Below are 24,411 nucleotides of genomic sequence, written 5' to 3'. Positions count from 1 at the left end.
AACCTCCCTAAAATGAGGGGAGATTGAGAAATTATATACCAGGGTGTTGAGATTATGCTCAGCACACAGTGAGCCCTGGAGAAGTGAAGAGCAGCTGTCACCAGCACCAGCTAGCTGTTTGACTCCAGACCACAGGAGGCACTACCATAGCCAAGGTGACCTTGGAGAAGCCACACCCCCAACTCTGGGCCTCAGTTTCCCCACTTGTAGTATGGGAGTTATTTTGCCTTTCCTGTCAATAGAAGTCAGACCTATCTGAAATAGCAAACCTAGTTCAGATGCTAAACATTGTGGATTATTTCAGTAGAACATGGACTCAGAAGCCTCTGGAACTAGAACTAGACCTCAGACTTCAGGGGTACTTTGTGGCCTCGCCAGCCTCTAGCTGGGGCCCCTCAGTACAGGAGGGCCCCAGTGGAATTGTCACTGTAAAGACCAGACTGTGGATGGGGTGCGGGGGGTGCCCAGGCATTCTCATGCCCAGAGCCCCTTCCCTCTCTCAGGCCCTGAGATAATAGGGGTCTGCAAGGGCCAGGCCCTCACTAATCCCCTATTAAAACTTGAAAGGGGCCAAGAAACCTCCAGAATAAACTCATTAATTTTTATGGGATAATAAATGGATCCCATTAAATTCTCATTCTCCCAATGCTGGGCCAGCTTAACCTCCGGAACCAGAGAAGTGGGCTCCCTGCCCACGATATCCCTCAGCTACCCGTGTATCCCATGCGGTCATTCCCCTCCCCCATAAAGTGCAGATCATGTCACGCCTGAACTCATCCCAGAACTTTGGGGCCTCTCTCTCTACTGGCCTCTGTTCCTGCCTCTGGGGTGCAGCCCCAGAGGGGGGACACCTGCCTGCCTCTTCTCCTGCCCCATGCACCCTTGCAGAAAATGGGTGGAGCCTGGCAGGTGGAAGCTCAGGCCTGTCAACTGAGCCCTTACCAAATCCACTGTGTTTCACTCAACAAATGAGCAAATGGAGGTTCAGGTGGGCAACCCTCCGCTCAGGTCACACAGTTAGGGAGGCAGAGATTTGGGATTAGAATCCAGGCTTTCTAGCTTCTGGTACATAAAAATCTGCAGAAGTGATAGCACTTGGGGATAGTCCTGAGGCAATACCATTGTCTGGGACAGCAGATCCCCCAGGGAGGGACACTGCATAATGACTCCAACTCCATCACCCAGACTGGTGACCCTGGGCAGGCTCCTGGGCCTCTCTGAAACCTCATTTTACACATCTACCAGAGACCACAACACCTACCTAGCTGAATGTAGAACAGGCCCCAGTCCTATGGCTTCCTCTAAACAAAAGCTGAGCCCCAGGGTGGACCCAGATCTCCGGGGGCGGGGCACACGGACCCTCATTGGTATCCTCACCCAATGGGCCCTGATGAGGAGGCGGGCTGGGAAGCAGCTCCCTGGGAGGCCCAGGCTTAGACTGGGGGCGGGGCCTCCAATCCCAAGAGGGACCGCAGGGGGGATGCAGCCAGGGCTGGGAGGCGGGAGCGGGAGAGAATCCACCGGGGAGGCATCCTGAATGGCTCATTAGTGCCGATGAAAGCCTTTTTTCATTTCGTCTAAATACTTTAAACAGGGCTCCCTCGGATGTCTATTTGCATAGCTTAAGAGCTAATGCAGGGGGAGGGCCCAGGCGGTGGCAGGGCAACGCCAGGGCTGGGGGCTGCCGGGAAGCTTCGGGGCCTCCTCCGCAGTGGGGGACAAAGGGGTGGCGATGCTGGGAGTGAAGGGGTATTTCCCCGACCCAGCCAGCTTGGAGGATGCAGCCCCTACTCCTGCCAGGGGGGAGGCCAGTGCGACTTCAGAGTAGATCCCTGTGTCCTGGCACCGGGTGGACCCATCATGTGGGGATTATGGGAGTCTATATTGTCATGGGCCATGGCTGTGTCCCCCATAGACATACAGGACCTTGAGTTGTCTGTGCTTTACATGGATGGTACAGGGTTTTCTTTGTCTTATGGAGAACATGTACAGGGTCACATTCATTGTCACTCAACAGGGAAATTATCCCCTTGGGGTCCAGCTCTTCCCTTCTTTAGAGGTCTACCTCCCTGTTACCCTGTTGGAGTTGTCCTGAGGTGGTTTGTCCCTGGGTCCTCAAGACAATGCTATTTAGAGTATTTAGAAAAGCGAAGACTGAGAGGTGACTTGTTCAGGCTCACATGACTTTAAAGTAGCTGAGCTGATTCTTGAACCCAGGTCTGTGTCTTGGCTCTGTGGAGCAGTATCAGGGCTCTAGTTTGAGTTTCAGGTTCAGATATGCTTTGGGCATGGTATGGGGGCTCTGTGGGTCCCAGCCAGAAGGCTTCCTAAGGACCTGGCTCAGCCTCAACCCAAGTCCCAGTTGCCAGAAGCCCTGGCCCCAGCTCTCTTTCTAAGCTAAAGGAGACCTTGAACAAATCCATTCCTTTTTGTGGGTCTTGATTTCCTCAACTGGCTAGAATGTTCTCTGCTGAGTAGCTCCGGGCTTTTCCTCCCAGGAGGCAGCTGGTGTCTGCAGAGACTTGGAGCTTTGATGTTCATGATGCAGGTTGAATTCGTGGCTCCAGCACTGAGAGGCTTTGAGCAAGTCCTCATCTCACTGCACCAGGACTCAGGTTCTTTGTAAAGCAGGAAGAATTCTTGAGTCCCATCTTGAGGGTTAGTGTTGATTAAATAACACAAGGTCTGGGAAGAGCCTGAAGATACCTGATGAGGCTGGGCATCCAGGCCCCAGCACCTCCTTCTTCAGGTCCCTGTATCACAGTCAGCCCCTCTAACCCTGAACTCAGTCAGCCAGGCAGACAGAAGCGCCTGACCTCCTGATCATAACCCTGGACCCAGGGCATGGCCCAGGGCCTCAGGCCTCTGACAGCCAAGCAGGGTGAGAGGCAATGCCCTCCCCTGAGAAATAGTTTATCTCCCAGAGATTATCTTACCCTTTCTGACAGTGGGTGGTGCCTGCCAGGGACCAAGTGGCAGCTGATTTTGGAATCAGTTTGCTCCTTTGATATGCTATCTGGGTCCCACTTAACCAAGTGCTCAGTCTCCCTAGATAACACAATCAGCGCAATCGACAGTGACGGGAGGTACCCATTAGCTCCGCTCCATTGCCCGGCACCCACCTGGCTGCTGGCAGGAGAGCTGTGCCCGCTCTGGTCACTTCGCCAGTCAGAGAATCTCTGTGCTCTCCCTCTCCTGATGAAGATCCCCTCAGGGACCCACTCTTGGAGCCATGGGTCACATCTCTAGTTGGACAGTCCTGGAAAGGGACCTGTGAGCAAGGTACGGTTCCAGATAGCACCAGGTTATGTGATGGAAAGGTTCCTCTCCCCAAGTTGTGCTAAGATCAGCTTCTGCTCACCTGGCAAAGACCAAATGACATCTGGGGGGGATGGGCAAAGGGAGTAGCTCTTTCCTGGCACGTGGCAGGGACTGCCTGGCCCCTCCTTCACTGATTCTGATGAAAGACACTGGGCATTGTCAGACCATCTGCTCTGGGGGTATGAGCCTGGCTGGGCATCTAGTTTGGACAATGTGATATCAGTGCCTGGCATGGAAAGCCAGGGCACAGATGGTCTACTTTAGTGGGCATCTCAGGAGATAGAAGTTTTTTCCAGTGTCTCAAGGCTTTGGGTTGCCCAGGCCCCCTCTGACCCAGAGTAATGGAGAGCATGCCAATCTGTACCTGCCTTCCCCACCCCAATTTTCTCCCTCCTCCCATTCGTCTGACACATCAGAGCTGCTATGGTCTCCTGAACAGAATGTAGGCCATCTGGTACTTCCTCATGCCTGCCAATCCACGGGGTGGGTGTGAGCCTGTGGAATGACAGCCCCACCACCAGACATGCAGAGGAACCGACCTTCTCCTTGCAAACTCTGTTATCTCACCCTAGCTGTACTTCCTTTCCTTAAGCAGCCATTTTGAAAGCTATAGGAATCAGGAATTTCCTCTCCACCTTCTCAGAGTAGCCAAAATTGTGTATGAGCTGAATCTGAAGCCAGCACCCATTGACATTTTCTTGGTAGTTAAGCATCTAGGGAACATAGTGGGCCACAGCAGAATATGCATAATTTCTCCAATTATATGGTTGAATAAGTCAACATAATCGATAGCAGAGCAATCTGCACCTCTAACCAGAGATAGCAAAGAATTTATCTAGCTGATTGGTAGTGGCTGTCTTGATACTGTATTGAAAAGGATTCTGGCCCCAACAAGAAGTAATCAAGATTGATCAACAATGTCTGCCATGAATGGTGTGGGGGTACATACCAGATGTCCATTCTATACCTACTTTATTTATTCATTTATTTATTTTAATTTTTTATATGTTGATGGACCTTTATTTTTTTTCATTTATTTATACATGGTGCTGAAAATTGAACCCAGTGCCTCACACAAGCTAAGCAAGAACTTTACCACTGAGCCACAAGCCCAGCCCTATATCTATTTTATTTATTTATTTTGGGGGTACCAGGGATTGAATTTTACCACTGAGCCACATCTCCAGCCTTATTTTGTATTTTATTTAGAGACAGGGTCTCACTAAGTTGCTTAGTGCCCCTCTCTCTCTCTCTCTTTTATTTTTTTTCTTTTTTGCTGAGGCTGGCTTTGAACTTGGATCCTCCTCCCTCAGCCTCCTGAGATGCTGGGATTACAGGTGTGTGCCATTATGCCCAGTTATATCTATTTTAGATCCTGCCCTAGATGAATTCTGACTAGTGTCATAAGAAAGAAAAGGGAATTCAGTGACAAATGTCAAATGGGAAAGAGAAGTAGTATTAACTCAGTCAATCCTAAGAAAGAAACCCCACTTCACAGGTAAGAAAACTAAGATTTGGGCTGGGGATACAGCTCAGTTGGTAGAGTGCTTGCCTTATATGCACAAGTCCCTAGGTTTGATCCCCAGCACAAAAAAAAAAAAAAAAAAAAAAAAAGAAAAAGAAAACTAAGATTTCAAGAGATGGGTCTGTAAGTTGAAGCCATGCTGCCTAATTCCATCACATGGCTCTTCCCTCTTTACTCTTATTACTGCTCTAGGAGGATGATAAAATCAGGAAAGAAGGAGAAAGAAAAGATTTTATGAGAAATGAGAGAAATGGGACTTCATGGGATCCTAATAAAGAAGTCATACATGCATGAGAAATTCTAAAATAAAATCCCAAATATGTGAAGTATTTCCTGAAACTAATAACCAATAGTTTCACTGAGAAACTATCAAATCTCAGGCCAAAAGTCACTGTGGTGGGGGATAGTCCTCTTGCTGAAGTTCTCATGGAGTTCCTCAACTGGTCATACGACTTTGAGCAAGTCACTTCCTTTTTCTGGCCCACTTCCTCATTAGTAAAATTGGGCCTTTGAGCTACATTGGAAATGGCAAATATTTATTTGTCATGTCACGGCTGCCTGAAGTCTGTGTTGAGAAGGATTCTGAGGCTGAATCAGAACAGCGGGAAATAGTGTGACAATCAATTAGTAATGTCTGTCTCTGGTGCTGGAGGAGAAAGGATAGTTCATGTGCCATCCTTGAAGTATGTGATATCATCTCGCTTCTAGCTCTAAAATTTTATAGCTCCATGATTCTCAACAATGAGCACACTCCCAAGGCTCTCTGTCAAAAGAGAGATGGATCTCCTACAGCCTGGGTTGGGCAGGATGCTGCTCGCTGTGGCGTAGCAGGAGAACCTCTGATCATCCATTATTATTTCAGGACTCTCCTCTGAGGCCCCAACCATGGGGGAAGGGCAAGCCACAGGCATCAAGGAGATGGATGGGGAGCTGACAGCGGTCCCTACACCTGAGCAGCCAGAACGAAGTGTCCACTTTGTTACCACGGCCCCCACTCTGAAGCTGCTCAACCACCACCCACTGATGGAGGAATTCCTGCAAGAGGGGCTGGAGACGGGCGAGGAGGAGCTGAGGCCAGCGCTGCCTTTTCAGCCTGACCCACCTACACCCTTCACTCCAAGCCCCCTGCCCCGCCTGGCCAATCAGGACAGCCGCCCAGTCTTTACCAGCCCCACCCCGGCCATGGTTGCAGCACCCACACAGCCCCAATCCAGAGAGGGACCTTGGAACCTGGAGTCAGAGGCCCCAGTGCTTCGGATCACAGCTCTTCTACCTCCAGGGCCCAGCATGGCAGCGCCCACCCTACGCCCAGGGGAGAGGCCCAGTACTACACCCCCCACCAGAGCATGGACTCCGACTCAAGAGGGTCCTGGAGACATGGGCAGGCCGTGGGCTCCAGACGTCATGTCCCAGACCATGGGGCTTGGGATGGAGGGAACCATCACCACCTCCACAGCTTCAGGGGATGACGAGGAGACCACCACCACCAGCACCATCATTACCACCACCATCACCACCATCCAGCCACCAGGTCAGCTACCTGCTGGCTTGTAGATCTGAAAGTGGGAATGGGGGGAGCTGTGGGGGCCCCTAAATGCCTGGCTCTGATGCTGTGCCAGCCTGCCCTGGCCTTTGGCACCAAGGTCCAGCCTGCAGGAGGCATGTAGATTGGAACCAGATAGACCCAGGTTCAAAACCTGATTCCACCAACTACAACATGCCCCTGGGAGTTTTATTTAATCTCCCTGAGCCTCAATTATAAAATGGCAATAAGAAAACCTACCTCTCTGAGCCATGGTGAAAACTGAGATAAGACTGTATGTAGTAGCCACTTGCTCAGTAAAAGGCAGTTCCGTTTTTTTTTTTTTTTAGTTCTCAGTGAACCTTTATTTTCTTTATTTATATGTGGTGCTGAGAATCGAACCCAGTGCCCCACACATGCTAGGCAAGTGCTTTACCGTTGAGCCACAACCCCAGCCCCCTTGGCAGGCCCATTCTTTCAACAGGGGAATAGATATCCCTGGAGGTGGGCTCCATGACACATACACACATGTACACATCTAGAGTTCAGCCTTAGCTGGATCCACTTCACCAGAGTTGGGCTTAGTCTCCCTTCTTCTCCTGTCCTTCAGGCCCTTGTAGCTGGAATTTCTCTGGCCCAGAGGGCTCTCTGGACTCCCCTGTAGCCCCCAGCTCACCCTCTGATGTCGGCCTGGACTGTTTCTACTATATCTCTGTCTACCCTGGCTATGGTGTGGAGATCAAGGTAAGTGACCTGGATCTGACAAGGGCAAAGTTGGGGCTGGTGTGTTAACCTTTCCCCATAAAGGTACCTGCTATGCAGGAAGTGGAAATGTCTAGGGGCATCAATGGTGTGAGGAGTACCTACAACCAGAGTTGGAAGATGGGTGTAAAAAATGGTTGGATTCTGTTCTATGTGCCAGGGAGTGGAGAGGGATACTGCTCTCACCCAGCAGTGCACTGGGAGGGCTGTTGGAAGGGCAGAGTGCCCATCCTCTTCCCCCAAGGATTTGCTCAGGGGCTCTAGCCTTGGATGGGAAAGGGATTGGATGAGCATGAACTCTGTATCTGAATCTATGTGGTGAGTGGAGAAAATGCAGAGGGGCTTGGCTGGACCTGAGAGCCATGAAGCCTCATTTACCTATTTATTCATCCATTCATTCCTTATCAAGTCTTCCCTGAGAAGCTACTGGGATCTTCTCCTCCAGGTGGGAAAGTGGTGGGAAAGACTGATGTGGTCACACCATTAGAGCGGTGACAGCTGGCAGGAGAGCCAGACTTTCCCCCAGCCTCCTGATCCTCCTCATCCCTCCCTCAGGATTAAGACTCTCTTATCTTTTTTTTTACTAATTAATTAATTAATTAATATATTTATTTATTTTGTGTGGTAATGGGGAGTGAACCCAGGGATGCTCTACCGGTTAGCTACATTGCCAGCCCTTTTGAGACAGGGTCCTGCTAAGCTGCTGAGGTTGGCCTTGAAGCTGCCACACTCCTGCCTCAGCCTCCTAAGTCACTGGGATGACAGAGGTGCACCACCATACCTGGCTGGGATGAAGACTCTCTCCAACCCCAGTCCTGAGCCCAAATGTCCTCACAGATGTCCCACAGATTCCTCAAACTCCATAAATCCAAGTCTGTCTTTTTGTTTCCCCAAACCGGCTCATCACCCCACTCTGTCCAAGTCAGAAACCTGGAGCCAGATAGTGCAATGTGGAGGGCACCCCGGAACTGTGCAACGAACGTAGGGTCACCTTGGCCCTTCCCTTACCGTCTTCTAGTCCCATGAACTCGTCCCAGGTTCTGTCATGACACCCCCCAACTCTCACATTTGCCTGCTTCTCTCCCTTCATCTCCACAACCGTCATATGGTCCAGCCCCCATCATCCCTAGCCAGTGATGCAGTGACCACCTTCCTGGTCACCTGCCCATTTCTCCTCCCTACTACCCCCCCCCACTTATACCACAGTCATTTTTCTGCAATGAAATCAGTTCTGCACCCCCACCCCCTGCCTCTCCCCTCTGAATCAGGGCCAGTCCTCTGGGCCATCTCTTGCCACTGCTTCTCTTGTTGGCTATGCCCGCTTCACACAGAAGACCTTGCAGCTGACTGACAGGGCCTAACCTTCCCAACCCCTCAAGCCCCAATTACACAAGCTGGTTCTTCTGCCTGGAAGAGTCCTAACACCCCCTCCATCACTTTTTCTGGATCTTCTCCCCAGATCTTCAAAGCTAGGATGGGGGATAATCCCAGCTCTTGTTGTTCTGCCTTCTATGGGTCTGTTCACAGCCATCCCCCTCCCCAGCTGGACTGTGAGCTTGTCGGGGGTGCTTTGCAGCACAGTGCCCAGGATGGGATGGAGGAAGGAAGGAAGGAAGGAGGTGACGTCTGGCCTGGGTGTTGGAGGCTGAGGTAGGTAGAGGAGAGCCCTTTGTCCAAGTGAGGCAATCAGGCAGGGGACTGAGAAGTCACAAGAAGGGCACCACAGGAATCTGGCGGAGCAGGATGGAGCTAGAAGCAGGCTGCTCCCAGCCTGTTTCCCACCCATCCCAAGTCCCACATGCGCCTGGATCTGGGCCTGAAGCCAGCCATGCTGGTCCTGGAGCAGAACCTCCAGTTCTCCCTTCCGGGGAACTTAGGTCCAGGTCTCTGAGCCAGGCCCTGAGAGGGAGGACCCTCTCCTCCCCCTGCTGGGCTCCATCCCTTCTTCCCGCAACTATTTGTTCCTGCTCTGCCAAACCCTGGGCCCCTCACTCTGGGCTGACTGGAAGGGCAATTAGGAACAGCCTCCCCCCTCTCAAGCCATTAGCACTCAGCGCCGCTTAATTAAGGTAATTAATGTAAAATCATCACCTAATGAGAGGTGGCACCGGCTGTGGCTCACAGGGTGGAAGGCGCCAGCTGCAGGTGTGGAGAAGGGAATGGGCGGGGACAGATGCCAGGCTGGGCACCCCCCTGCAGGCCTGGGCCAGCTCCCCCTACCCCCCAAGTCGACCATCCCCTGTGAAACCCACTGGGCCTGAATTGTACCCCCACCCCCAGCAGGATGGGTATCAGATAATGGGACAAGATGGGATTGATGCTGCCTCTGTCTGTCCCTGCCCTGGCCTGGGCCCAAGCTCCACCCTGACGCCTACCCCCTCACACAGCCCTGGGTCTCTTGTCTGGTGCTGCTACATTTTTTTCATCCGAATGCAAAAGCCGTTACCAGGCAACCTTGAGAAGACCTGCCACAGCCCTGGACTGCCGTCAGGGAACATGGCACACGCTGGCCCCACCCTCCACCTCAGCACCATCAGGACAGAATCCTTGGGACCTCCATCTTCTCCAGTGGCCTGAGATAGAGTCTGAGGCCATGAGGGGCATGGGGTGGCCAGAGCTGGGTCAGCACCTGATTTAGGAGGAACAAAATGACAGAACAGGCTGAGTTGAAGCAGGATTTAAGGTTCTTTTTCCAGGGCCAGTTCTAGCAACTTCCACCCTGCCTAGACCTCCTGGTCACACCATGCAGGCCCTTTGGGACCTGAAGAATTACTGACATTGCAGACCAAGATCCACTAGATAGTTTGGAAAAACCGAGGCCCGGGCAAGGCAAGGGAATTGCCTAAGATCACTCAGTTAATTATTAACTAATGTTTTGTTTTGGTGTGGGGGGGCAGTAATGGGGATTACACCCAGGGGTATTTTACCACTGAGCTATTTCCCCAGTCCATTTTTATTTTGAATCTCATTAAGTTGCTTAGGATCTTACTAAATTGTTGAGGCTGGCTTCAAACGTGATCCTCTTGTCTCAGCCTCCCAAGTCTCTGGGATTATATATGTGCACCATCACACCCAGCTAACTAATGTTTTCTAATGAATGGATTTGTGTCACAAACCTAAATTGAGCACTTACTATATACAAGGCCCTGTCCTGGGCACAGGGGACACAGACCTTCCTGGATGGGGGACTCAGAAATCATAAGTAGCAGCCAGGCACAGTGGCTGAGGCAGCTAGTAATCATAAATAGCATCAGTGGCTTGGAAGATTGAGGCAGGAGAATCGTGGGTTCAAAGCCAGCTTCAGCAAAGAGAGGCGCCAAGCAACTCAGTGAGATTCTGTTTCCAAATAAAATACAAAATAGGGCTGGGGATGTGGCTCAGTGGTGGAGGGCCCCTGAGTTCAATCCCTGGTACCAAAAAAAAAAAAAAAAAAGAAAGAAATCATAAGTAATATGACCACAGGATGCTCAGTGCTGGTGGAGATGGAGATGGAGATCATAAGGGCTGAGGGAATAACAGGACAGGTTGCTTCCCAGCCTGGGAGTCAGGCTGTAGGTGAGGGTACCTGCCAGAGAAGAAGCCAGCTGCTAAGCCTGGAATGGGAAAAAGCAAGTGTGGCAAGTCTGGCCTTTGGAGGCTGCCCCGGCTGGTTTGGAAAGGTGACTTTGTTGCATAGGAGCAGATCATGAGGGTAAAGATCAGGATTATATTCCTGCCTAAAGAGCAGCACCCTCCTGCCTAGGCTGACAATTGAGCCAGACGGGGGTTGGATGGGTGGACCTAACATTCCCTAAGAGGGTTCCAGAGAGCAGGGAGCAGCTGTGCCCACCTCCCCCAAGGGTTTGATCAGGGGATCAGGAGAGCCTGGGATGGGCAGGGCATTGGGGGGGGGGGGGCAGTGTAAATCTCTGTGGCTGACAGGAAACACAGGGCTGCCTGGCTGAACCTAAGAGACCTAGAATGCTTCCTGCTGCTCCTCAGACTTGGGTGTGGGGACTACTTTTGACTTGTTTCCACCAGGGTCAGAGAAGACCTTTCAGGATGAGTAAGCTAGAGCTCCATGGTCCACTGGGTACCATCCTCTCCCCAGGCAGCCAGTCTCCCCCTGAAGACTCCAGGCCTTTCTGGGCCAAGTGCCTGCTTCTCACTGCATTTTGGCATTCCATGAGCCTTGCCTCTGCCAGCTTCCATCTTGGCTTGGCTGCTCCCTTTACCATCTGGAGTCTGGGCACAGCTGCCCACAGTCCTTGCCCTCATGCCCAGGTGGCCCTGTTGGCACACAGCAATCCCAGACCAGTCCAGCTGTCAGTTTGATGGCCAGAACACCCACCCTTCTAAACTGGGTCAAGACCAGGCCTGATGTGAGCACCAGGAACAGAGGGGAGGGATTTCTGGGCAGCTTCCTATTTCCTGGCTCCAGGAAGGCCCCTGGGGGAGGTGGGAATGTGCGCTAGAAGGTTTGTTTCAGTGGATTTAGTTCCCTCTCTCCACCCCTGATATTATCCCACAAGGTATTAGGGATGCATGCCAGTTCAGAAGGGCACAGAGGACACCATGTAGCACTGGGGTTCTGGTCCTGGCTCTGCAGCCAGCCTCCCAGTGACTGAGAGAAGCTGTTTATCTTCTCTGAGCCTCAGTTTCCCTCTCTGTAAAGGGAAATTAAACAGGATACTGCCTGAGGCCCCGTCCAACCAGTCCCCCTGAGTGTAGCTCCTTCTCAGGGTTCAGGAAACTCCTTCAGAAACTCAACTAGGTGGTGGCACCTCAGGTCTGTGGCCCTTCTTCCTGGTTCTCTGCCAGAGTGTACTCATGGAGGGAGTATGGCAATGGAGAGTCCAGAGGAGCTGTGACCAGCATGTGAGGATGGCCCTCAGGTGTCACGGTGGGAGTGGTACACGGAGGCATCCTTGAGCTCCTCTGCCTATGCAGCCTTGTGCTGCACATGTGTAAAAACCAGGGCATCCTTTCCTCTGTGTGTCACACCATTTAGACACATGCTGGAGGCCTGACTAGAAGCTTCTATAAGATGGACAGCACAGCTGGGCATGGAGGCACATACCTGTTATCCCAGCAGCTTAGGAGGCTGAGGCAGGAGGATCACGAGTTCAAAGCCAGCCTCAGCAACTTAAGTGACGCGCTAAACAACTCAGTGAGACCCTGTCTCTAAGTAAAATACAAAATAGGGCTGGGGATGTGGCTCAGTGGCAAAATGCCCCTGGGTTCAATCCCTGGTACCAAAAAAAAAAAAGACACGGCTTATAACCTGGGAGGTGGCAGAAAGCAATCCACCCCCTGGTGTGCTGGAAATAGAGCCATGTTATATAGCCCAGGGTCCTGTGGAAATTGCCCTCAGCTCTCCTGTCTTCCCCTCCTGGACCCTAATCCCCCAGGCCCCCTCCTGTCACTGGATAGGGCAATGGGAATACAGCCCTCCTGAGCAAAGCTGACATTTCAATCTGTCTCCCAGGCTCTTCAGATGCCTGCAAATTGCATCAAGACTTCATCTCTCCCCTTGTCCAACACCCAGCCCTGTCTGGCCCCTGTCAGCCTGGCCCTCAAACAAGTGACAAATTACATTTCAGCCACTGCAGTGGGTGCATAACTGGGTACTTGAAACCCAGGGGACTAGAGCTGCACAGGGAACCTCTGGCTGAGAACAGGGAGCCTTCTGGATGGGAGGCACTTTGTTCCACACCCTCATTCCAATTCTTACCACCAAGCTAGTCTGGGATCCAGGCCACCTGGAGGGAACCATGCCTCCCCAGATCAGAGGGGGCCAGAGGTCTCAGCTCTCAATTTTCCTAGATTTACAGGCCACTCAGGGAGTGGATGGCTAGTGGGAACTCAAATTCCAACATCATGAGAAAACCAGACCAGACCAGGCTAGGCTAAGATCCACCTCCCTGCTAAACCTAGGGGCCTGGAGCCTGGGAATGAAGATGTCTAGAAGTCTATTTCTGCAGGTGATAGCCTCATGAGGCTGGGATGGGGAAAAAACTGCCTTTGCCTCCAGCCAGGAAAGACTGCTTCTTAACAGCTGTGTGACCTTTTGCAAGTTTCTTAGCCTCTCTGAGACTTGTCTATTTGTGGGGATTTTACCACAAATAGACACATTGTAGGTGCTCTATGAATGGTAATGTTTTTTTTTAATTGTTACTGCTGCTATCATTCTCTGAACCCAGCAAATCAGAGAGATCCAGGAGCAGGAAGTTAGAGGTCAAGCTAAAAGCATAAGAGGAATTAGGAAGAAAACACAAATTTAATTTGTACTTCTCTGCTTTTGCTCATGTCATAATTTCCCTGTAGTGAACGTCCTCCCTTCCTCCTCCTCCCAGCTCCCCGCTCTTCAAGGCACTCTGAAACCCACCTGCCACATGTGCGTTCCCCGAGCCTCTAAGCCCTCCGCTCTCCCCTCGAGGATTCCTGCTGCACGCATTCAGTGCCACTTAAGGCAGAATTATATGCTGCCTGGCGTCTCTCGATAATTACAGATTCCACGTGTGTGAGTCTTGTTTTCCCAACTCGAGAATCACAGAATCTCCAAGTTTGAAGGGACCTCATCCAGCCTCCGCCTGCTGCAGGGATTCCCTGAGGAAAGTTCCCAACAGATGGTCCAGCAGCCTCCACCCAAATGTGCCTGGGCCAGGAGCTCCCCACTGAGAGGAGGCACTTCTGCCCTTAGCACCCTGCCTTGGGCCTTCTCTTCAGTTGCCAAGATCCTCCCGATCTTTCCTTCCAGGCCTGGGTGGGGACCTCTGCCTGCCCTTCTGCCCCTTCTAGGGTCCTCAGGGCACATCTAGTCTCAATACTCACCTTTTGAGGGGCTCGGAGCCGGGAAACACCCATCTCTTTGGACCTGGCTGGGCTCAGCATCCTCTGCTGCTCAGCTCCCAGAGCTCTGGCGGGGAATGTGCCTCCCTGGCCTACCCATTTGCCTTCTCCACCCACCTGTATTGAGACTGGCCAGTAAAGAAGGCGTTGTGACCCCAGATGCCACCCCAGGATCTAATTGGAGAGAGGACAGAGGACCCAGTGGGAGAGCCTGAAGCACAGGGACTGACTGGCCAGGCCTGAAGGGTAGAGACCCTGATTTTGTTTTTCGTTTGTTTTGTTGGCACTGGGGATTGAATCCAGAGATGCTTATCCACTGAACTACATCCCTAGCCCGTTTTAGTTTTTTGTTTTGAGACAGGGTCTTGCTACATTGCTTAGGGTTTCATTAACTGCCAAAGCTGGCCTTGAACTTGTGATCCTCCTGCCTCCTCACTGTCGTAAATCATGGTGCCCAGCAGGTCCTGAGATCTGAAAGGACGACCAGGTTCATGATGAGGGGAAGAAGGGAAGGTGCTCCCTGAGCAAATACCCAGAGGGGCAGAGGCGGGTAGGAAGCCAGGGGCTGCAGTGCAGGGACACAAGGCTGGCGAAGTCACTGGAGCCAACTGTGAGCTGGGAAGTTTGGACCTTGTCCTCTGGGCAACCTGAAATCAACAGCAGAGTTTGGGAAAGGAGAGAGATACAATCCCAGGCAGCCTGGGAGATGAGGGGTGGGACCTGGTTAAAAGGCCATCCTCAGGTAAGAAACAAAGAGCAGGATGTGCTTAGAGCCAAGAGAGCAGCAGACCCAGGTGTTAACCCTCGAAGGCCCTGCCTCAGAACAACATGTTGGGGTTCTTAGACTAAGAAGATCAGTGCTTTTGAGTTGCTCTTGTTAAAAGGAAGAATATGATTCTACAGATCTGAAATGGGATCCGAGATTCCACATTTCTTGCAAGCTCCCAGGTTGCAAGAAATGTGGAATCTCTTTTGCTTCTGGTCCAGTGACCACATTTCAGAGTAGCAAAGATCTACACAAGATCACTGTAAAGCAAGGGGACTGAAGCTCAAATAGGTGGCATACTTGTCCATGGTTAGGATGAGATCCGAGACCTCTGGGATTTCTAGATTCCCAATCCAGTGCTCCTTTGATCAAGCTATGATGTCTTTTCCCTTCTGGGAAAAGTGTCTGTGGTTGTCCCATCCTTGTTTGGATGGAGAGATGGCACCCAGAAGGATGTTCCAGGGATTGAAGGCCTGAAGATCAGGGTGCCGGCAGAGGAACATGTGACAACCAGCAGAAAGGATCAGAGCAAAAGACCTAGAAAAGAGAAACAATGTGGAGACACACACTGACACATGGAGGGGGTTGGAAAAGGCCAAGCTGAGCAGCCAGCAGGGGCCACGTTGGGCAGGGCCTGGAGGACCAAACTAGGAGTTCAAACTAGTACCATGGTCTTCGTGGACTCAAAGGGAGAACACTGGAGGGTTTAAACAGGGAAGCACCAAGATGAGTGACAGGCCTGGGACCTGTCTGGCTGCAGTTCAGAAAACATTGATGTAGAAGGAGGAGGGGGTTAAGCCCTCCAGGCAGGGAGGCAGGCCAGTGGCTGCTGCTCTGATCCGGGTGATTTGAGGTCTACTTGACAGACTGAATGACTGATTGGATGTGGGGTCTGAGGGAAGAGGCAAAATGCCAGTTTCTGACTTGGGTACCCAGGTAGTTAGCAAGATCATTCCCTGAGATGGGAGCCCAGGGAGCTACTGGTTGGGGGAAGAGGGTGGTTCAGTATGAGGTAGACTGGGTGTAAGGAGACTCTGAGGCATCCCACAGGAATGTCCAGGGGAAGCTTAGGACCTCACATTGTTGGCTGGACTCTCAGATGCCATCTAGCCTGACACATCCCTGCTTTCCAGATGGGGGTGGGTACTGTTGGGAAAAGTATGAACGGCAGCCATACCCCAGAGAAAAAACCCCAACATGGCGCCTAAGCACCTCTTTTTCCTACCTTCTTCTTTTCTGCAGTGGCGCGAAAAGTTCCCGCCGGTGTGAACTCTCCCGCCGGCGCCAATTTCAAATCTCGCTGGCGGGGAACCTTAGCCCCAATGAGAACTAATTCCTGGGCTCCAGAGCTGATATCTGAAAGAACTTGCCAATAAACGGGTTGCCTGCCATTTATCTAAACCCTACCATCTCCCCCTTAGTTCTATATAAGCACACTGCTTTTTGCAATAAAATTGGAATTCTCCCGGCGAAGTGTCTTTGCGTGGGGAATTCTTTCAGGTACAGGAAGCATTTGAATCTCCTCCTCACTAACTGGTGTACTTGCAAAGCTTTGGAGACAGACAAGTCCCAGGTCTGCTTATACTCTCCATGTGACATTGGGTAATTTAGTTAATACTTCTTTTTTTTTTTTTTTTTTTTTTTTTTTTTTTTTTAAACATATTTATTTATTTAGTTAGTTATTGGCAGACACAACATCTTTGTTGGTATGTGGTGCTGAGGATCGAACCCGGGCCACACGCATGCCAGAGGAGCGTGCTACCGCTTGAGCCACATCCCCAGCCCTAGTTAATACTTCTGATTTCAGGTCCCATCGTGCAGTTACTGAGCTTCACAGTGCCTAGCTCAGGGCCTAGAGCTCTGATGCCCAAGGGGCACTGAGGATCAGCTGGGGGGCCTGTAGGAGGCTGAGGGCAGCAGGGCTCAGGCAGCTGGGAGAAGTCTGACTGCTTTGCTTTGCTCTCTCCAATCCACCCATAGGTTCAGAACATCAGCCTCAGAGAGGGGGAGACAGTAACCGTGGAGAGCCTGGGGGGCCCTGACCCGCTGCCCCTGGCCAATCAGTCTTTCCTGCTACGGGGCCAAGTCATCCGCAGTCCCACCCACCAAGCAGCTCTGAGGTTCCAGAGCCTCCCACCACCGGTTGGGCCTGGCACCTTCCATTTCTACTACCAAGGTAAGACCTGGGAAGCTAAGAGAGGAACCAGCCCAGGCTGGCTGACCTCTGGGGATGTCTGGTGCTGTTACAGCTGAGGGGACAAAGGGAGGGGCTAATAACCTACTGCACAGGTGCCCAGTAAGCTCTATACAAATATAAGTATGGCTCATGGGACTCAGGAGCAGGTAGCCCCCAGGTGTTGCCACCGTCATCTGCTCGTTCACTCATTCAGTACAATTTGAAGGCACCTACTCTTTGCCAGGCTTGTGCTGGACTTTGGGAATATCAAGTTGTACTAGCCCAGGCCCTTGCCCTCAAGGTTTCAGAATCTCAGGAGGAGGCAGTCATTTACACAGGCAATAACAATAGAAGCCTCTCTCCAAAGGGGGGGTCAAGGTCAAAGGGGTTTGAAAATGACTATCTGGAGGCCTTCCTCCTCTACCTGGGACCTGCCTTTGCTCCAGTCAGCTCATAACACTTTGGGAAGAAGGAGGTGGCATGGTGTAGTGGGGATCTCTTAGGCTCAGGAGATGGGCAAATCTGCATTTGAATCTCCTTCTCACTAACTGTTTACCTCAGAGGTCATTTCACCTTTCTGACCCTCCTTTTCTTACTGTAAAATGAGACCAAAAACATCTACCCCACAAAGTCATGGTTAGGAGTATACAAAATGGGTGGGCATGGTGGCACACACCTTTAATCCCAGCGGCTTTGGAGGCTGAGGCAGGAGGATTGCAATTTCAAAGCCGGCCTCAGCAAAGTGAGGCGCTAAACAACTCAGTGAGTCCTTGTCTCTAAGTAAAATACAAAATAGGGCTGAGGAGGTGGCTCAGTGGTCAAGTGCCCTGAGTTCTATCCCTGATCCCCCGTGCCCCCCACCCAAAAAAAAGGAGTACAAAAAAAAACAGTGCAAATCAAGTGCTCCACTAAGGAAACTAGTATTGCACAGTTTGCAGGATGGGAAGGGGAGGAAAAGGGGACTTGGGACTCTGCTGCTCCTCCAGTGGTATCCTTCCTGCCCATCCCACTCCCTGGGCCCAAATAGCAACTTGATTCTTTGCACCAGTTAACCAGTTCAGACTGGAGAGCACTAATTGGGAAATAATTGGTGTGAACAATCCCGAGATTGTCTTGCATTGTTGTGGGCACTTCTGCAGCCCTGCGGGGGAGGGGGTGGAGGGGGACCAGCAGGTGGGCAGGCACTCCAGAGCTAGGCATGTCCTGTACCCCACCCTAGGAGTATTTGCCCTATTCTGGCTTCTCCACTCAAACTGGGGGAGCAGTCTGGCGTGGCAGCAGGGAGTCTGTAGGTGGGCTGGGATTTGGCAGAGGCAAGGGGCCGGCCGAGGCCGGGGTGAGCATCTAGGCGGCCCGCCAGTCTCCCTAATGGCTCATCAATCCTCCCAGGCAGCCGGCGTAATTTCACGCCATGGTAACCTTTTCTCTTGCCGCAAATTCCTTTGCACAAAACTCCAGAACCCCCTCTCTGTCAGGCCAGAGGAAAGTGGCTGAATGGCAATGGGTTGGAGGCCCAGCAAAGGGGAGCAGACCCCAAGGAAGGGCTGGGAGAACTGGCCCGGTCCTGCTCTTTCTGGGCTCCCGGAAGCCCTCCCTCCTCGGCCCAGTTTTTGTCAATGATCAGCTCTTTCCTTAATGAGTGTAATTCCCCTAATTATAGGCTGTAATTAGCCCTGATCCCAGAGATGGGAACAGGAGGAGCGTGTACTCACACGCGCATCTCGTGGGCTGGAGAAAGAGGGTGCCAGGAGGGGAGGGAGAGGCCTAGTACCCATGCCAGTGTGGGAGCTGTCCAAGCCAATGTGGGAGGTCACAAAGATGGGTCCCCACAAGGGCAACATTGGCAGGACCAAGTTCCAACTCACCACGCTCTCACAGTCTCTGGCAGGGTAGGAAGGCAGTGGGTCCTGACAGCGAACCCCTCCTCCATCCTGAGCACTCCTGGCTCTGAACTTGGCTCCAAAAACAGATGCCAATGAGAAAATAACTCAACAGATTGCGGTGGTGCAGCATCGCCCAACGGTTGTCATGGCAATAGGAGGAAGCTCATCCTGGGAAGAGGCATTTTAACCATTATAAAGGCTTGGGGGCTTCATTCTCTGCCCCCAGCCTGTTGCCCTTGCCTCATCCTGGCCCCGTTTCCTCATCTGTGAAATGAGGGGACCTCTGTTCCCAAGCTGTGCTTGAACTCAAGGGGAAGTTGCAAGTGCAAGTGCTGAGCCTAAAATCTGGCTCAGGGTCTAGACCTCCTGGGGGTGGTGCCCCATCCTCTCCTCTCTTTGTATAGTGTCCCAAGTTCTTTCACAATCCCCATCCCATCATGGTCTGGGATTTCTCCTCAGGGCATTGGGACCAGCCACCCTAAACCCAGGGCAGCCTTGTCTGTTATCCTCAGGTTTATCTGAACCTAGGTTTCTGCTTTGACTGGGGAAGTAGGAGTAGGAGAGTGTGGAAAACCAATGGGCTCCAGAGCCAGGTCAAGTCCCTACTCTAGCACTTACCTGCAGTGTGATGATGGCACACAGGCCCTCTGAGCCTGTCTCTCTGAACCTCTGTTTTCCTTATCAAAACATGGGTTAATAACCCCTACCTTGCCTATCTCCTTCCCAAGCAAATTGTATCAAGTAAAAAGGGTGTGAGAGGGCTGGGGGCTAGAGCTTAGTCGGTAGAGTGCTTCCCTTGTATGCACAAGGCCCTGGGTTCAATCCCCAGCACCACAAAAACAAACAAACAATAAAAGGGTGTGAGAGCACTTCAGAAACTGGCAAATGCTTCAAATGTGAGGTGCTATTATTACTCAAGATTACAAACTAACAGCAAGCTGAGGTGTTAGGTGATAGTTCTAAGCCAGGCATTGCACACATTCCTCTGAGTTAACCTCTACAGCATTGAATGCAATACTCAAAATGGGTGGGGAAACCTGGAAAACTGAGGCACAGAGAAGGAAGGTAACTTGCCTCAGATGACACAGCAAGTAGGGGAGTCCATATTCAAACCCAAACTTTCTGACTCTGGAGCCCACCTCCTAAACATTGCCCTGTACTACCTGCCAATCATAACTAGCCTCTTAATGGCTATTCTCTGTGAAAGAGGAAAGAGTATGACCCATCCTCCTGCTTTCACAGACAAAGCAACCAAGAACAGGACAAGTGAAAGTCACAGAACAGCACAAGACTCGGGTTTTAGGGCTCTGGTCTGCCCAGGAGGGTAGCCCCATTTTCTATTCATGCAAAGACACATAGAGGCATAGCCCAAGCTTGCTCTCAGCCCCTCTCCTTGAACCCTTCAGGCCTTCTACTGCACTTCTCATCCCCAAGTCAGGATCTCCATTTTTAGCCGCCGCACCAAGTTTGTCCCCAGGGCTGGGATTTGCCAAGTTGTTTTGTAGGATTTTCTGCCATCGTGTGGTCATGCTTGGTATGACAATTCCCAAAGTTCCCAGGTTTACCAAAGCAACTAGTCCCACTTTCAACTTCTATGAACGCTGCTCCGCCTCCACACCTTAGCCTTCATCCTCTCTTTAAAAGAAGTCCATCACCATTGCCCCCAAGCTATTTAACATTTCTCAATGAATACTGGGGAGTCTTTTGCTGCTGACTTTAATTTTTCCTGCTGCAATTTATTTTGTCTCCTACAGGGAAAAAGATATCAAAACTTTAGGTCTTATAGGTGGTTTACTATTTCAAGTTCTTTTGCATCTACATATCATTCCATAAAAACTTACTTTTTTCAGTACTGGGGATTGAACCCAGAGACATTTTGCCACTGAATTGCATTCCCAGCCCTTGTTATTTTATTTTTTACTTTGAGAAAAGGTCTCCCTAAACTGCACAAGCTAGCTTTGAACTTGCAATTCTCCTGCCTCAGCCTCACAAGTTGCTGGGAGTGCAGGCATGTGCTAACTGTGCCCAGTCATAAACACTTATTAAACATGTATTGCCAAATTGGGTGCAGTGGTGCACACCTGTAATCCCAGTGACGCTGGAGGCTGAGGCATGAAGATTACAAGGAGTTCAAGGCCAGCCTTAGCAACTTAATGAAGCCCTAAGCAACTTAGCGAAAACCTGTCTCAAAATAAAAGGGGCTGAGGATGTGGCTCAGTGGTAAAGCACCCCTAAGGTTCAATACCCAGAAGGGAAAAAAAATGGATGTGTTATCAGCTGGATGACAGGAAAACCAAATGGAATAAAATACTATCTCATTTAATCTCACAATAAACCTATAGGTGGGCCAGCATGGAGGGAGTGGTACCAGGAATTGAATTCAGGGGCTCAGCCACTGAGCCAAACCCCTAGCCCTTTTTTTTAAATTTTGTATTTTATTTGGAGTCAGGGTCTCACTGAGTTGCTTAGCACCTTGCTTTTGCTGAGGCTGGCTTTGAACTTGCAATCCTCCTGCCTCAGCCTCCCGAGCCTCTGGGATTACAGTGCCCAGCTTGGGCCAGCATTTTGAAACCCATTTAACAAAAGAGGAAACAACACAAAAAGATTAAATAAATTGTCCAAAGTGTCACAAACTTTGGACCAGAACCCAAGCCTCCTAACCTCCAGCTCTTTGCTTGTTCTATTAACCAGCCTAGGCTGCTGAAAACTTCATTGACACCTTCTAGAGAAGGGATCAGGAGCTTTTCAGAAACTTTAATGCTTCCTGGTCCAAATGACACATCAAGGACAAACTGGCACAGGCCTTCACACGCCCTCCCATAATGGCTCAGTCTCCCCCACAACACACAATATCACCTGTTCTTTCTCTGCAGCCTATCTCCTGAGCTGCCACTTTCCCCGACGTCCAGCTTATGGAGATGTGACTGTCACCAGCCTCCACCCAGGAGGAAGTGCCCGCTTCCACTGTGCCACTGGCTACCAGCTAAAAGGTGCCAGGCTCCTTACCTGTCTCAACGCCACCCAGCCCTTTTGGGATTCCCAGGAACCTGTCTGCATTGGTAAGTGGTCACTGGGGAGGAGGCTGAGTAGGAGAGCAAGGCGGGGGCTCAGTCCCACTCTCTATTGCTGTCTGGTACTTTTATTTACTCTCTATAAGGAAATCAGAAAATGGTCAGTCACTTTAGCGGTATTCATCTAACCTGCATTTATTGAGCTCCTACTGTATGGAGGCACCACAGGTAAACAGAGTTAAATTAAATAGGGATTCTGACCTCAAAGAGATCATAGTTCCAGGAAAGGGGAAAGAAGGCACATAGGTCACTAATTTCCAGAGCCGGAAGTAAAAGCTACCAGAAAGAGACATAAAGTAACCTGGAAGGAGAGGAAGCAATCACTCTTAGTCGGGTATTGAGGAAGCTTCCTAGAGGTGGTGGCACTGAAGGGTTGACATCTCCACGGAGGTAACAATGTGGGCAATGACATAGGGACAGGAAGGAGAGGGTGTATAAGGGCACAGAAGACAGCCAGGTGGAGAGGGCAGAGGGAGGGCCTTGACTGGCTGGCCAAGCTATGAGGTGGGGAGCTGTTGAGGTTTTTGAGAGGAACTGGGAGGAGCTCAGAACTATTCTCAGGTGACCCAGCCTGGTGGCGGACTCATCTGAAGTCTGGGAGGCCAGCCAGGCAAGAGGGATTGAACTTCAAACATGTATTTGGGAATACACAGGAAGGAAGAAGTTCCAGAGACCCTGATGAGGGAATGGGAGGAAAGTAAAAGGGGACCCGAGGTTCTGGTCCTGGCCGGCAGCCAACCTAAGGGGGCTCTTGGTGGGTGGGGAAGGAAGATAGGGCACATGTTTTGTCCTCAGTATGACAGGCAACTTTGGCTTTTTTCTTTTGGGGAGGGAAGGGCTTGAGCTTTTGAACCTTATTCCATTCTATAAACTTTTGCTGGTGCTAGCCACAATCAAAGATGAATAAGACAGGTATGTCCTCTGCCCTTAAAGGTATCCCTAGTCTTCTGGGAAGACTGGTGGGCAGCTCAGTACGGCGGGCGGGGGCGGATAGGCTGTGACAGGGCTAACATAAGTGTGTGCCAGGAACCCAGGAGGGGTGGAGGGGGGGGATTCTGAAAGGAGAGAAGAGGCAGCAAAGCTTCCTGAGGAGGAAGTGGAAGGCTTCCAGAAATGTTAGCTTGGGAAAGTGGCACGGATTCTGGAACAGCAATGAAGGTGTGGAGACCTGCAACAGCATGCCACAGTGAGGACGTGGTGAGGTGTGCCTAAAGGAGAGGGTATATAGGAAGGAGAAACTGAAACTGAGCCAGCGGAGCTGGATCCATGAAAGTCTTGAACGCTGTTTTGAACTTGAACTCTATCCTGAGGGCAACAGGGAACCACTGAGTGATTTTTAAGCCAAGTATAGGATGTGATTGGATTTGAAGGGCGAGTTCATGCTGAGACCAAGCTGAAAGGTAGTTCCACCTTCTCTGCCAAGAAATAGAGAAGAGATCATCCCGGCCCCCTAAAAAAAAATGTATTAGGTTACAATATTCTGCTAAATGAAGCATTTGCAGGCAACAGTACTGGGTACTGGTCATGATACCCTGATCGCTGAGAGCAGGAGGGTCCAGAGCAGTGACCAGGAAAGGAAAGCCCAGAACCAGCCAGCTCCTCCTGCTTTAGGCCCCTTTGTTGGCCCCACTTAACTGCCAGGAGTTTGTGACCAAGTAGCACAGGGACCCTGCCAGCTGGGCTCAGGTGACCTACTCAGCCTTTCCTTGGGAAGAGAGGACAGTACCAGGCCAGAGGGGTCAGTCTGTAGAGGCCCTAAGGTATCAGCCCAGGAATGACACTAGTGATGACTGAAGAGCTATTTCAGAAAGTATTGGAGGCCACCTCCGGCCAGCAGTGTTGCCAAGGCACAGGTTTTGGGGTGGATGGCAGACAAATCAGGCATTTGCCCTCCCTAGTCTAGTCCTGCTCCTCTTTTTTACATTCATTCACTCATTCTACTCACCTAGCCCTGAACACCCACTCTGCCCCTGGCCTGAGATGACCTGGTTCCTGCACCAGGGGGTCCTACTGAAGGGACAGATCTAAACAAATAAATGGTTTTATTTTGTTTATTTGTTTATTCACTTATTTATTTATTTATTCATTCATTCATTTTTGCAGCACTGGGGATCAAACCCAGAGCCGCACACAAACCAGGCAAGCCAGATAACTGGTTTTGAGAAAAGGAGCATGAGTCAGAGGTAGCAGATGTATCCAGGAAGGTCAATACCTAGACTAAGGACTTTAATAAAATCTATTTTGGGATTTGGGGAAGCCAGGGAAGGCCTCCTAGAAGAGTCAACAGAGAGGGAGGGAACTGGGCATGGTGACACATGCCCATAATCCCAGCAACAGGAGGCTGAGACAGAAGGATCAAAAGTTTGAGGCCAGTCATCTTAGAGAGACACCGTTTCAAAAAACAGAGGGAACATTATCCCAGTCCATAAAGCTAGGCAGTGACAGATCTACTGGCAATCAGGACAGTTGCATATGGCTGGATGTGGTGGCACACACCTGCAATCCCAGCAGCTCAGAAGGCTGAAGCAGGAGGATTGCAAGTTCAAAGCCAGCC

At 51.0% G+C, this 24,411-nt stretch overlaps 1 protein-coding gene across 4 annotated transcripts in view; it reads left to right on the top strand.

The window, feature by feature from the left end:
* Sez6 (seizure related 6 homolog) overlaps positions 1–24,411 on the top strand; it is a 45,845-nt gene that overhangs the window by 15,285 nt on the left and 6,149 nt on the right. For all 4 annotated transcript variants that reach the window (XM_058580043.1, XM_058580042.1, XM_046447005.2 and 1 more), the window contains exons 2-5: positions 5,709–6,377; positions 6,979–7,112; positions 16,708–16,903; positions 21,660–21,845. In XM_058580043.1, the coding sequence (XP_058436026.1) occupies positions 5,709–6,377; positions 6,979–7,112; positions 16,708–16,903; positions 21,660–21,845 (1,185 nt within the window). The remainder of the gene's footprint in view (positions 1–5,708; positions 6,378–6,978; positions 7,113–16,707; positions 16,904–21,659; positions 21,846–24,411) is intronic.

The sequence above is a fragment of the Marmota monax genome, unplaced genomic scaffold (genome assembly GCF_021218885.2).
Source record: "Marmota monax isolate L192 unplaced genomic scaffold, Marmota_monax_Labrador192_F-V1.1 WCK01_AAM20220418_F8-fsc00138, whole genome shotgun sequence".
NCBI lineage: Eukaryota > Metazoa > Chordata > Mammalia > Rodentia > Sciuridae > Marmota > Marmota monax.
This window is presented reverse-complemented; position numbering and strand designations above follow the sequence as displayed.